General features: G+C 34.6%; 1 protein-coding gene across 13 annotated transcripts in view; it reads left to right on the forward strand.

Moving 5' to 3' along the window:
* Positions 1–803: 803 nt before the first annotated feature.
* LOC114936050 (CUGBP Elav-like family member 1-A) overlaps positions 804–13,103 on the forward strand; it is a 194,155-nt gene continuing 181,855 nt past the window's right edge. For all 13 annotated transcript variants that reach the window (XM_085481653.1, XM_085481654.1, XM_085481655.1 and 10 more), the window contains exon 1: positions 804–971. In XM_085481653.1, coding sequence (XP_085337779.1) covers positions 806–971 — 166 coding nt within the window. In that variant the 5' untranslated portion in view covers positions 804–805. The remainder of the gene's footprint in view (positions 972–13,103) is intronic.

The following is a 13,103-nucleotide window of genomic DNA, read 5'->3' on the forward strand; positions in this document are numbered from 1 at the left end:
TGCGCAGCCGAAACGATATTCAATAACGATATCCTGTATACATATATATATATAGCCTGTATATGAAATAAATCATATTCGTAGCGAATATGTCTATAAAATATTTGACCGAATATTTTTCCATTCTCGATATGATAATTTCTAATTCACTTTGTGGCCATTCGCGGCCATACATCGCCGCAATAAAATCATCCTCTACTTCGCTTTGCGCAGATAAAATGCTTAATATTTTAATCGCTCGTTTAACGAACGGAATGCCCGTGAGAATATTTCGCGCTTTGCAACGCGTCCAATCAAAATAGTCGATTGAGTTTTTAGTTCTAATAATCGATTGCAAAAATATTCGACCGAATGCCGGGGATTTTGGGAAACGGCTTTATTCATCGAATGATCCTTTTATGAATAAATATTATTGAGTAAACACATGTAATCCTTAGGTATTAGAAACGGAGAGCTTAATATGAATTTTGAATTAGAACATTATTTTTCTATAATTATTTATAAAATTATTTTTCGCGCCTATTGAATATAAATCTTTAATATTCAAAAAATGTTGGAACTGCCAAACATGAAATATTGCATGTGGTGAAAATATTTTTTGTAACATTATTTATATCTAAAGAGGGAGGAAAAAAAAGACAAATCACTTGTTGTATTATACCGGATGAGATAAATCTGAACTGATAAAGTGCACAGGAGTCTTTGAACTGTTAACGTATTAATAACGGCACGTTGTTTTTCTCCAGGCACGCATGTTTAATACCCTGCGCATGCCGCATAAACTTCCTTTTCACATTACAGTATAATGAACAACAACAGTGTGGAGCAGCCGGATCCGGACAACATAAAGATGTTTGTGGGACAAGTACCTCACGACATGGACGAGAATGACCTGAGGACGATGTTTGAAGAATATGGTCGAGTGCATCAGATAAATATTCTGCGGGATAAAATCACCGGCAGTCATAGAGGTAAGTGACTAAAAACAACTTCCAGCATCGCTTGCTTGCGATGCGTGCTTAAAGTCGTTTCAGATGCAAAGTTTCGCAGTTAATGGGAAAACAAGAGAAAGCGTATTCGCATAATTTTGCTCTTGATTTAAAAAATAATGTGTTTACAATGTCAGAGAGAACGATAAAACGCGTTAAAATATGGCTGCATACCGAGATTAGTATTTTGCGGATGCGTATTTTGTAATATAAAAATAGATGAAAATTTTTCGAAAAATTGAATATATTTTATATTCTTTATATTCGTATAAATGGACATTTTGTACATTATTATCTTTAATTTCTGCTAATTACGTCAATACGATAATTACGATAAAATATCGTAGAATATGTCATAAAGAGAACGTATAGGGTAAAGTAAACGGGATGTAATATATTTAACACTACTTAATTAACAAATAATCGGAATACCATCTAGTTTTTAAAACCCATTCTTGAGGTTAAATTATACCAATAAGTCCATTGATTGAATTAATTTGCCTAAAATCATATTTTCGACTATTATGATTAAATGGATCCATCATCGTTTTCGATTTAATCGAATTTTCAATATACTTGACGTTGTGGCACTTTGCTATTATTGCAGGATATGAATATGCTGAAATTAGTCATTGTTCTGTGGATAATTTGATCTTTTTGCAATTCTGATCTATTTGAAAATCGAGTAAAGCATAATAATGAAATAGTCCTACATATGACTTTAATTGCTATTCAATCTTTGCAGTATTACATTTTCTTTGCACATATATAATAAAATTATATCAATAAAATCATTTTTTGGGAGATTTGAATTGTAATTAAAATAAAATTAGAAATATATTAAAAAGAGATATAACATTTTGAATAAAATTATTTTGCGAGCTAAATGTAAGGCCACGACAAATGGATAATTGAATTTGAACTTTTCTATTAACATTGCGTTATTAAAGGGAATAAAAAAGGCATACATATAAATCAATAAAGCCTAGAATGACCGTGCCGTTACGAGCTTTTCTTAGTACATACGTGCATCGATCGCGGTGGAAAAGCAAAGGGAAGATAAGCCAGAAAGCAATTCTCGCGAGACCCTCGCAATACAGTCCGAATACAGGCGCACTTGTAACAGGGCTGTCACTAAAATATGCACGCGCTCGCCGGTAACGAGCTTTAACTCTCGCTAAACGTCATCCGCATTGGCGAAAGTTTGCGCAATTACTTTCACTGTACAGATGACTTCAAGTTTGCGGCCGGTGCGGAAGTCAGGCGTCGCGTCATTACACGATTGTTCGGTATATATCTAGGGTTATCGATTTCTCGACGCGTATGAAACGACCGAAACTCACCATGGAGATTGCCAAGAGTCATTACATACGTATCGATATAAAATTCCCACTCCCAAAAAAGTGAAAAAAAGAGAAATATTCAATTTTATTCAAATATTGTATCGTCGTAACAATGACAGTAGAATTAAATTAGAGCCATAATAACACATACAAATTTTGCTGTTGAAAATAGATGCGTAAAGAAAAATTATTTCCTACTCTGTTGAAAGATTAATGATTATCTTTTGCACATCGTTCAAGGTTTCTCGCGGTTGTTTTTGAAATAATTTATGGTTATGTACATAAAGAGGAGAGAAATTTTAATCCTATTTTTGATAAAAAATGATTTCTGAAGATTATTAGAAAATATTTTTCAGAGAAATTTTTAGTACATAAATCTATCCAGTACGGACATAAATATATATATATATATATATATGTATATGCCATATATACATATGATTTTGCGTTTCTTAGTGATTTAAACAGATTTTCTTGACGCAACAGCCTTCAGAAATCTCCAGCAGATAAGTAGATCTGTATGTAAAATGTACGCGATGCACTATCCGGAGTCGGAAGGCGCGAAACGTTGGGATTCTGAGAACTTCCGGAATAATTAATATGAGCGAATTGTAAACGTCATGCGCACCTGCAAAATTGATGGCGGCAGGTAGTACAACTGGGATGAAATTCGTTCCCTATTGTGAAAATTTAACTTGATTACCATGACGTAATGGTGAATTAATGTCCCGCTCGCGGGCCGTTTGTTTAATGCACCGCATTTTAGATTCGAAATCTCTGTCAACGTGGAGTTTCAATTTCACAGCATAAAACAGAGGCTAATTATTGCTTTCCGATAAACTTCTAGCTGACAATTGTCGTATTAGACAATTTCTTCTTCGTCGTCTATCAGCCTCTGTCGCTGAATATTAATTTTATTTACCATTTCTTGCAAGGAGATGGACCAATTATCCAATTTTCCGAATGTTTTGCCAGTTTATGCCAAATACCGTCGGAGAGTCTGCGAAGTCTTATCTCAAAGCGGCGAGCTGCTATCGGCTTAAATTATTAATATTACTTAAATAAAAAGCACGCGCCGGAATAATACGCTCGACATAGCGAGCTTGCTCATCTGATGCTGACTAAACAGCGAAACGGAAGGTAAATTCCACAATACATCGAGGCGCTTTATCTCGTCGGTGGGAATAAAACGCGCTGAAATTTCCAGAAATTTTATATTAATTAAGCCGCGGAACCCCGAGCTTGGAATAAGCTCTACTAAAAATTAACAAAGAGTTCCTATGGCATATATATTTGATTTACACGAGAATAATTTTAAACTTTAAATTATTCACAGAGGTATTCGTAATCCCATGTCATGAAAAACATTTTTTCGGCCATTCCATTGGTGATTACGATGTTATAATTCATTTCCCGTTTAATTTTCGACGTTTCCTGTGCAAAATCAGTTCTAAATCAGTTTAATTTTGTTGAGCAAGAATAAAAAAAATATTTTAATCAAAGGGTAAAATAGAAAAAAACATATGTGAGTAAGGTACAGCATATAATGTAATTAAAAACTTTTACTTTCTTTTTCTTAATTAATTAAATTATCTCCCAGTTATACATCGAAATTTTAATCGCACGATTGAACATTATATATGTAATTGTTTTATTTTTATTCTTGTATCAATATAATTCGTATCTCGGTTTCTCTCTCTCTCTCTCTCTCTCTCTCGAAGAATTTCAGATTTAAATATAGTTTACAACTACAAGGCCATTAAGCAAAACTATGCTTTAAAAATGCCAGTGAAAGTTCTTTCGAAGTACTTTATCTTGGCTTGCTTTTATTTACTTCATGGCAACTTTATTCACAGCGACCTATCGAGCAGAATAAAAGTGCTTAACGACTAATAGACTTTTTCGCATTTTAATCTTTTTGTTTTGAAATTATTTGTACGCAGGATAAATTATCTCAAATATATATTTGTTGCTTACATATTTCGCGCGGTCGTATATATTAATAATATGATATTAACTACGTGTATTTGATTTATTTTTCGGAATTGGTCTCTGGATTCGCAAATTCGTATCCACACAATAACTTTACGAAAAATTAAATAAGAAATATATGTCGGCTCTCAATATTATTAATAATAATAATACATGAATTTTTTTTAAATCGGCCAATAGAGCCCAAGCGCGAAAAATTAATTCTCCATATGTAAGTTCGAGATTAATTTATATATGAAACTTAGTAATCTCAAAACCAAGAGATACAGTTCCGAAGAATTAATTTTTCGCGCTTGGGCTCTATTGGCCGATTTAAAAAAAATTCATGTATTATTATTATTAATAATATTGAGAGCCGACATATATTTCTTATTTAATTTTGGGCTCTATTGGCCGATTTAAAAAAAAATTCATATATTATTATTATTATTTACGAAAATTATTTCGAATATTATATATATAGCGTATTAAACAATATATGGTATAACGCAAACCGAGCTATATGTTCACTCATGAAGAAGAGAATTAAATGGCGAAGTCGTCTACTTCTAAATCAATACCACTAAAACGAACAACTCATGGAATGTTCAATTTGATGGGTCAATAAGAGACAGCAAACTCGCAGCGAACTCCCTTCATGCCCGATTAAAACAAGTGCGGAACCGTGTTCGCAATGAAGACGCTCGAGATTGCCATCGTAGCCAATATATCGGAATCCCGAAAGTGTCCGACTGCGCCGCTTCTTGTCGCAAAGTAGCGGAATTCGATACTTCGTTACTTTGTGAGACGCAATACGGGAACGAGAACGACGAGGGACTTCTCTGCAAACACAGAGAGACGAGAGAAGACGCTGCTGCGCTGTCGCAGAATTTTCAGCGCGGAATTCCGTTAGCTTCCGCCCGGGCGAAAAGACGTCGGGAAATGTTTTAGTTAAATTAACAGAAGTCTCTCTCTGTCTCTCTCTTTGCGCGCGTGGCCATGTTTCTCCCCGTGTTGATCGCGAATTTCTCTTCGACCGGCTTCCCGTTGTCTGCGAGGATATACGATATCGTCGCGAGGCTCGCATTTTCGTTCGAAAAATCTCTTCGCTCGGAAAATCTCCCCACTCCAGCCGGAAGAACGCGAGATCGATCCCTTCCCTTTCCTCCTTCGGCCTTTCTCCCCTTTTCCTCCATCCTCCCTTCATCCCGCTCGTTATGCTCAGAAATACACCCCGCTATTAATCACGCAGCCCTATTAATCGTTCTTAAGTCGCGCCATGTTTGCGCCGAGCCTTGCTCTTTCACGTTGAAGAAAGCCCAACTTTGTCGACGTGACTGTCTTTAAGGACCGATATAGAGATCGGTTCTATTATTTGTCAGTCGTGTTCAGTGCCCGAAAAAATCGATATCCTTCTTAAAGGGGATCATTTCTTCTTATAATTTGCGCTATATATTTATTTTAATTTTTTCTATTTTTCTATAAAATAGATTTTAAAAAATTTATATATGTATTATGTGTGTAAATTATATATTCCTTGAATTTTTTTATGCTAGCATATTTAAAATATATAATTAATAATATATAATTAAATATTATTATTATTAATATTTTTATTTTTTTAATAGAAAAAATAGAAATATATTTAAAAATATATATATATATATGGATTATGTGTGTAAATTATATATTCCTTGAATTTTTTTATGCTAGCATATTTAAAATATATAATTAATAATATATAATTAAATATTCTTATTATTAATATTTTTATTTTTTTAATAGAAAAAATAGAAATAAATTTAAAAATATATATATATATGGATTATGTGTGTAAATTATATATTCCTTGAATTTTTTTATGCTAGCATATTTTCCGAGCCTAATTTAAACATTTTTCTAATTTTGTATTAATATTTTGGAAATTTTTGGCTAACAAGAAATATAAATGAATTTTCTCTTAAACTATATCGCGATAGTCCTTTATTTTCCACCTAACGGTTATTTCCTCGTGTCTCTTTGTCTTCCGACCTTCCGGCTCTCCCAAAGGCTACCGAAATCGTGAAGAACGCCGAAGATGTCGTAGACCGTGCACTTCAGGATTACAGGAGAAACTTTAAACGAAACTCTGGCGCAAAAGTATCGCAAAGCTGCTTCCTAGCGTGCTTGTGTTCCAACATGTGCAAGCCGGATTCAAGATAGTTCTTGGTTCTTTTCGCAAGAGAGTAGTGGACTTTTCGAAGACAGATAAATTTTTGAAGTCCCATAATGGCTGACTCTATCGAGCTGATAACTAAGTAAACCATATCCTTAACAAGTCCAAAAAAAGCTTTAAAATCGCTAGATAGATTATTTTCATCAAGTGCAATTTTCTCAATAAGTATATTAATTTTATTTTCCTATTTTTTTTTCGTTATTATATATTATTAATTATTTTATTTATTATTATATATTATTATTATTATTAATATTTTTATTTTTTTAAAAGAAAAAATAAAAAGATATTTGAAATGAAGTTTAATCATAGAAATTTAGCAAATAAACAATTGTTGCAATTAATAAACGATTGTAATTTTCCGTTATACATATAGGTACCTATTAGTCGTGAAAATAATTCACTAGAATCTCAAGTTCTCACAAACTTTCTCAACATTAAACGCTTTCCAAATCTTCGTTTCTTTCATCATCTTCCTTTATTTAATTGTAACAATTGTTTATTTGCTAAATTTCTATGATTAAACTTGATTTCAAATATCTTTCTATTTTTCCTTTTAAAAAATAAAAATATTAATAATAATAATAGCTAATAATATATAATAATATATAAAATAATTAATAATATATAATAATGAAAAAAAATAGGAAAATAAAATTAATATATTATATTATACTATATTAATATAGTATATTAATATAGTATATTAATATAGTATATTAATATAGTATAATATAGTATATTAATTTTATTTTCCTATTTTTTTTCATTATTATATATTATTAATTATTTTATATATTATTATATAATATTATCTATTATTATTATTATTAATATTTTAATTTTTTTTAAAGAAAAAATAGAAAGATATTTGAAATGAAGTTTAATCATAGAAATTTAGCAAATAAACAATTGTTGCAATTAATTTTCCGTTATACATATAGGTACCTATTAGTCGTGAAAATAATTCACTAGAGAATCTCAAGTTCTCACAAAACTTTCTCAACATTAAACGGTTTCCAAATCTTCGTTTCTTTCATCGCCTTCCTTTATTTAATTGTAAGCAAACTCATCTCCGCTGGTGTAATTTAATTACATTTTGCAAACACGCGTAAGTGAGATCCATAACGAACGATGCAACTTACTTCTCGTTGCAATTCGACTCCCCCATCTTCTCGTCCACGAATTCGCGGTGCCGAAATTAATTGCGGCGGCGGATCGGCAATACCTACTGATGACACCACCGGAAACAGCTCTAATTAATTGGCAAACTGCTCCCGCGCCAAGAACTGGTACGTGCTTCCAGTCGGCAAACGGCACTTGCTTAGTATTTCCGACGCCCGCTCGTCGATCACTCAGTCTTAATGACGCCTTCTGCCCTTTGTTCACCCCATGAAGCTGAATCCCACTCAGAATTCCATCCATGCTACAAGTGCGTGTAAATACAAAGACCCGGCTGGTAAATCTCGCACAAATTAATCGTCGCCGCGTGTTTTGCATTTCTAGGATGCTCTCGCCATAGTCTTCTCTTTTTTCAAGTTTCAAGCAATCTGTCAGCGTGCGGGATGCATCAGTTTTTCACTGGAAATCGTAGGGAATTCAAGCAATCTCGCCAGTTTTTTAAACCGGTAAAAGTATATGTATTGTTTGAACAACGTTTTTATAATTAGAGAAAGATACATTTCAGATACAATTTCGTACAGAATTTTAAGTGTTCTCTCATTTATATTTTTACTGAAAAAACATTGAAATTAATTTTCCTTCAGCCAGAATGAGAAATTTTTGTATGACGTTGCAAAGTTATGTTATGAAATGCAGTTTAAAAACTCGCGAAAAAAATGTTTTTTTTTCTTTTCGATGTCGAGATTTGGTGAAATGCTCATTTTATTTCTAGCCGTTTGTCCTTCAGAGAAAAGTGGAAGTTGTTACACGCGTTTCAAACGTCTCGTGTCTTTTCTTCCCTTTCCTCTGCTTCCTCCCCAAGGATCACAAAAATACCAACTAGCGGGATGATAAAAACGCGAAAGGCGGACAAAACGAACTGCTTTAATTTAAAGTTGCGTACGGGATTTGGGACTCAAGTTTCCTCTCTCTCTCTCTCTCGACAACGAGGGCGTTTCCTCCCCTTTTCATCCCTCGCAAGATCTCGTCGTCGTTGAAATCCTACCGCCGCGAACTCGTTACGTTTTCGTCGTAGGGAATTACGCGACTTTGACTAAAGCCAGTTAAAGTCTCGTCAGAGTTGCGACTAAACGGCTTCTGATCCCCGTAATCTTGTGGAACTCATGGCATCGGTCGCTATCGGGAGCAGTTTCAAAATTTCATTGATAAACGTCTACGTTGTTCACATATAACGTTTCCTGAAATCTTCACAAGGAAACCGGTCTATCGAGTTGGACACTTCATTTCAATTCAATTCTTATCATACTTTATGATTTGCAACAGTTTACATAATTAAAAAGAATAACTAAAGTATTTTGCAGATTTTATTCACATTAATTAACATTCCTTTAAATTTGTTTAATTATTATCATTTATAATATTATATCGATATTAAAAAATTTTAATATTGATATTATAAATGATAATAATTAAAACATTTTTAAATATACTAATATACAATTTTTTAATATATCAATATTAAAAAAATATTTTTAGAAACAGTTAAATGTCCAAATGCATGCAAAACATGTCAGGCTTGAAAAGACATCTTTATATATCTATAATATCTTGAAGATGGCCATTATATTTTGCAAATAACATTTTGGCAATCTTCCCGCCAAACATAACATAATAACAATCTTCTTGTTACGTCACAGCTGCTCAACGCGAGAATTTGTGCCTGGCAATAAACCCGACCAATGGCGAAAATCCTGGCTGCCGGCCAGGATTACAAGAAGCCGCGTTGCGAACTTCATTTCTTCTCTCGCTTTGCGTTTGTACTTTTCTCCCTCTCTCTTTCTTACGTCTTCTCCACTTTCGTTACATCCTTCCCTACCGGGCTCTTCTCTTTCCAACTTCCTCCTTTTGTTCTCGAATGTGGAGCCGCAGGTACTTCTCGCTTCCCTTGCCATTACGCCGCGGCAAAACTGCCATCGATTGCGCAAATATTTGAGCGCTCCTGCGAGGGCAGACAGGAGAGAGAGAGAGAGGTGTAGTTGGAGTGCAATGTAACCGTATTTCGGCTGATTCTGAAAGTAAGCCGAGTAAATTTGCACGGAGCTTATCTAACCACGGCAGGTGTCGACTACCTTCGAGACTTCGAGATATCCAGCTACTGGCTCGAATGCCATATAGTTCCGACCATTACGCATGTTTAACGAAGAATCGTGTCACCTTGGCAGCGATTCTCTCGTCGCGAAACATTTTGCTCGTGTGTTTGATTTCTGAACCGAGTATTCGTCTCTGAAACTTTGCGAGTGAAACCGATCGAGGTTTTCCTCGATTTAAGGGACCTCATTGACTATAAAGAACTATTCACGAACGGTTATATTTGATACGCTAAAAAGGCGATTTGATTACACGTTGCAACAATAGATGCAATTTGCATACAAGATATTCTTATAGTATGCGAATTGCCAATTTTGTCTTTGACATTCGGCAAAGATGCAATATCCAAATGTATAGAAATATAGATACAATTCACAGACACAAATTACTAAAAATAATACCAATACATTTTTAAAAGCATAATATTTTATCACAAAAAATAAGATGCAATTTAATTCGACCAAAAACTGGCTATTCATTTATTGAAAATAAGTACACACCTCAGTAGTTAACAAATTGTCGATATGACAGGACAACTTTCGTGTTTCTATTTTTAATTAATGTAATTGCCGAATAAGAACAACACTTGAAAAGGACCACAATGTGGGTCGAAACGTAGTGTGTACTTATTTTTAATAAATGAATAGCCAGTTTTTGGTCGAATTTAAATTGCATCTTATTTTTTGTGCAAAATTTATCACTGGCGATCAACAATTAATTGTGAAGATAATATTTTATATTTTACAAGAATATTAATGTACAAAAATAGTGCATTTTCCACGAAGAGAGAGAATGATCGATACAAGATTTCCTATTATGTAAAATCATCGTGTCTGAACGGAAATGCTCTCGAGAACTTGTATCGTTTAAAGTGAGAAAAACTTTATCTCAAGAGAAATGGAAGCAAATGAATTTATTCACCGTTTCAATATTATCAAAAACACATCGCGCGGTATTTCTTTCAGTTTTTTTTTTTTTACGAGAAGACTTTTTCTCCTCTCTCTCTCTCTCTCTTGTAAAGATTCCGAGTCTGTATATACATGTATGGGTCCCTTTTCTACTTACCGATTCAAATATATTCCGATGAAGATCGCGCACACGCTACGTTTCGCTCGATACACAAGGAGAACCATTGGATACAATAGCTTGGAACGGATCCCAATATTATCTCCCATTATGACGTACATCGGGATCTTCCGGGCAATAAGACTTCCTTTTGAATTTATGAGAGCGCCTTGTAACCGGTGACCGGCGTAACTGATCGCGCCGATTTATCACGCGTTTTTCCCTCGCTCGAGTGCGACCATCTATGTATCAGATTCTAAATACAAATGTTTCTACACAAAAGCACCGGCCCATCCCGACAGCAAAATCTAACGCACCCCCAAAGCGCGTTGAATCGCGCTCCGTTTATTCTTCCAGGTCGAGGAGACCGCGGATATGGAGACAGATATATATATATATATGTATTTCTGCCGCCATCGCGTTTCTTAGATCCCGAGGAATCGCTGAAAATGGTTCCACGTTGGAAATAATGCGATCGCGAACCAAGTGAGATATTATTCTCCCACAAAGAGAAATCGTGATAAAAGATCGCGTGAAATCAATTGAAATTTGTGACTATTATTTGTTGTACTGATATGCATTTTAATTATTATAATTATACAAATTGCGTAGATAGATGTATGCGTTATCATAATTTCTATTTATTTTATTTTACTGTTTTTTAGAATTTTTGGAAGCATTTTATCTCAATTTTTAATATTATTGCATAAAAATTATCCTGACATAACAAAGTAAAATATAGTTCTTTTATTGAATTTGTGCGTTATTAAAATTTAAGGCATTGGATTTTAATGAATTTTAAAAAAATGCTGTCAAACGCTGTGACAGACAATACGTTGACATTATTGGAATCGTATATGGACTGAATATTTTAAAAAATACCATAAAAATTCTATAAAAGTGTCTCTGAAGGTGGAATTATTGCGAGATGTATATCTCTAATAAAATAACAAGTCAATTTTGTTTTCTTGTTATGTATCATTGTGGTCGATAACTTCGTTCCAGCATAAGCAATACGTTCTCCCAATACTTTTTACGAGACCTCCCGCCTCGTGAATGGCAACGGTATCGCTTGAATAAAGAAAAAGGCGATATCTCCACGCGAAAACGGGGTTGACCCGATTTCGCGATAGAAACAGTAGATCAATTCGATCAGCCGCTCTTACGTGCCCCATTCTTTTTCTCAGCCTGAATCTCGAACGAAAACTATCCGATAAAATAATATCGAGTCAAAGTCTTCCTTCCCTTTTTATCGAGTCGACACAGCCAGAACCACAGCGTGTCCCCTCGTGACCTCTTACACAAGAATCTTTTCTTCAAATAAAAATTCTTCAACAAATTTGGAATCTTTCTTTTTTTACAAAAAAATTCAAATCATCTCCTCTCGCTACAATCTTAACATGTATAGTATATATTTGCGATTTATTTGAACATGAAGCTTGTCTTATGAAAGTCACCTAGTTTATCTCTTCGAAATAAATCAAAGAAGCGAAAACAAGAAATCTGATCTTTTTTAATTATCTTCGTTTCAATGCAAGACAACAATTTTCAACTTCCGTTGGACACGTGGCATCCGTGTGACGAAGCTGCTTTTGAGAGCCATCGTATAATATTGAGCTCTCTCTCGCCACAAAGAGCAAGATGGAAAACCCGTGAGATGAGAAAGTAACCATTAGTGGGAGTTCAGTATGTTTGACTAGGTTGCGTCTGCTCGACAAAAAGCAAAGTACTCGGGCTCGCTAACTGGATGTGGGCTCACGGGGAAAGCTTGTTGCTGGCGAAAGATTCGTCTTCCAATCTGGTGGCCGTTTCAACGAGACGGAGCGCGCACGGTCGAGCATGAGAGAAACACCGGAAAAAGGAATGGCGGTGCAGGCGCGAAATACAAGTAGGGCGTTGCTATAGAGGGAAGAGAGAGAGAGTAAAAGCGGAGTGTGGAAGTGGAGTACGACAAAACCTCAATCCCTTTAATGGAGACAAATCCCCCTCTGCGCGCCCTCTGCCGACGCACCGCCAGACAATTTGTAAGAGTATATCCCACCTACCCTGATATTAGTACTTCGCGGCTGGGGGTGGCTCGGGTAGCCAATCATCCAGCGACCTTTCTCACCTTCCTTATCTTTTCTTCCTTGCATTTCACCCTTTCTTCATTTTTTCTTCCTCTTATCCTAGGTTTTTTTTCTAGCTTTCTCTTTCCGCGTTTTTTTTCATATTTCTCATTTTTGTTTTCTCCCTTTTTTTTCCTTCTTA

This window comes from Nylanderia fulva, unplaced genomic scaffold, assembly GCF_048542155.1.
Source record: "Nylanderia fulva isolate GAGA-0341 unplaced genomic scaffold, ASM4854215v1 Scaffold19, whole genome shotgun sequence".
Classification (NCBI taxonomy): Eukaryota; Metazoa; Arthropoda; class Insecta; order Hymenoptera; family Formicidae; genus Nylanderia; species Nylanderia fulva.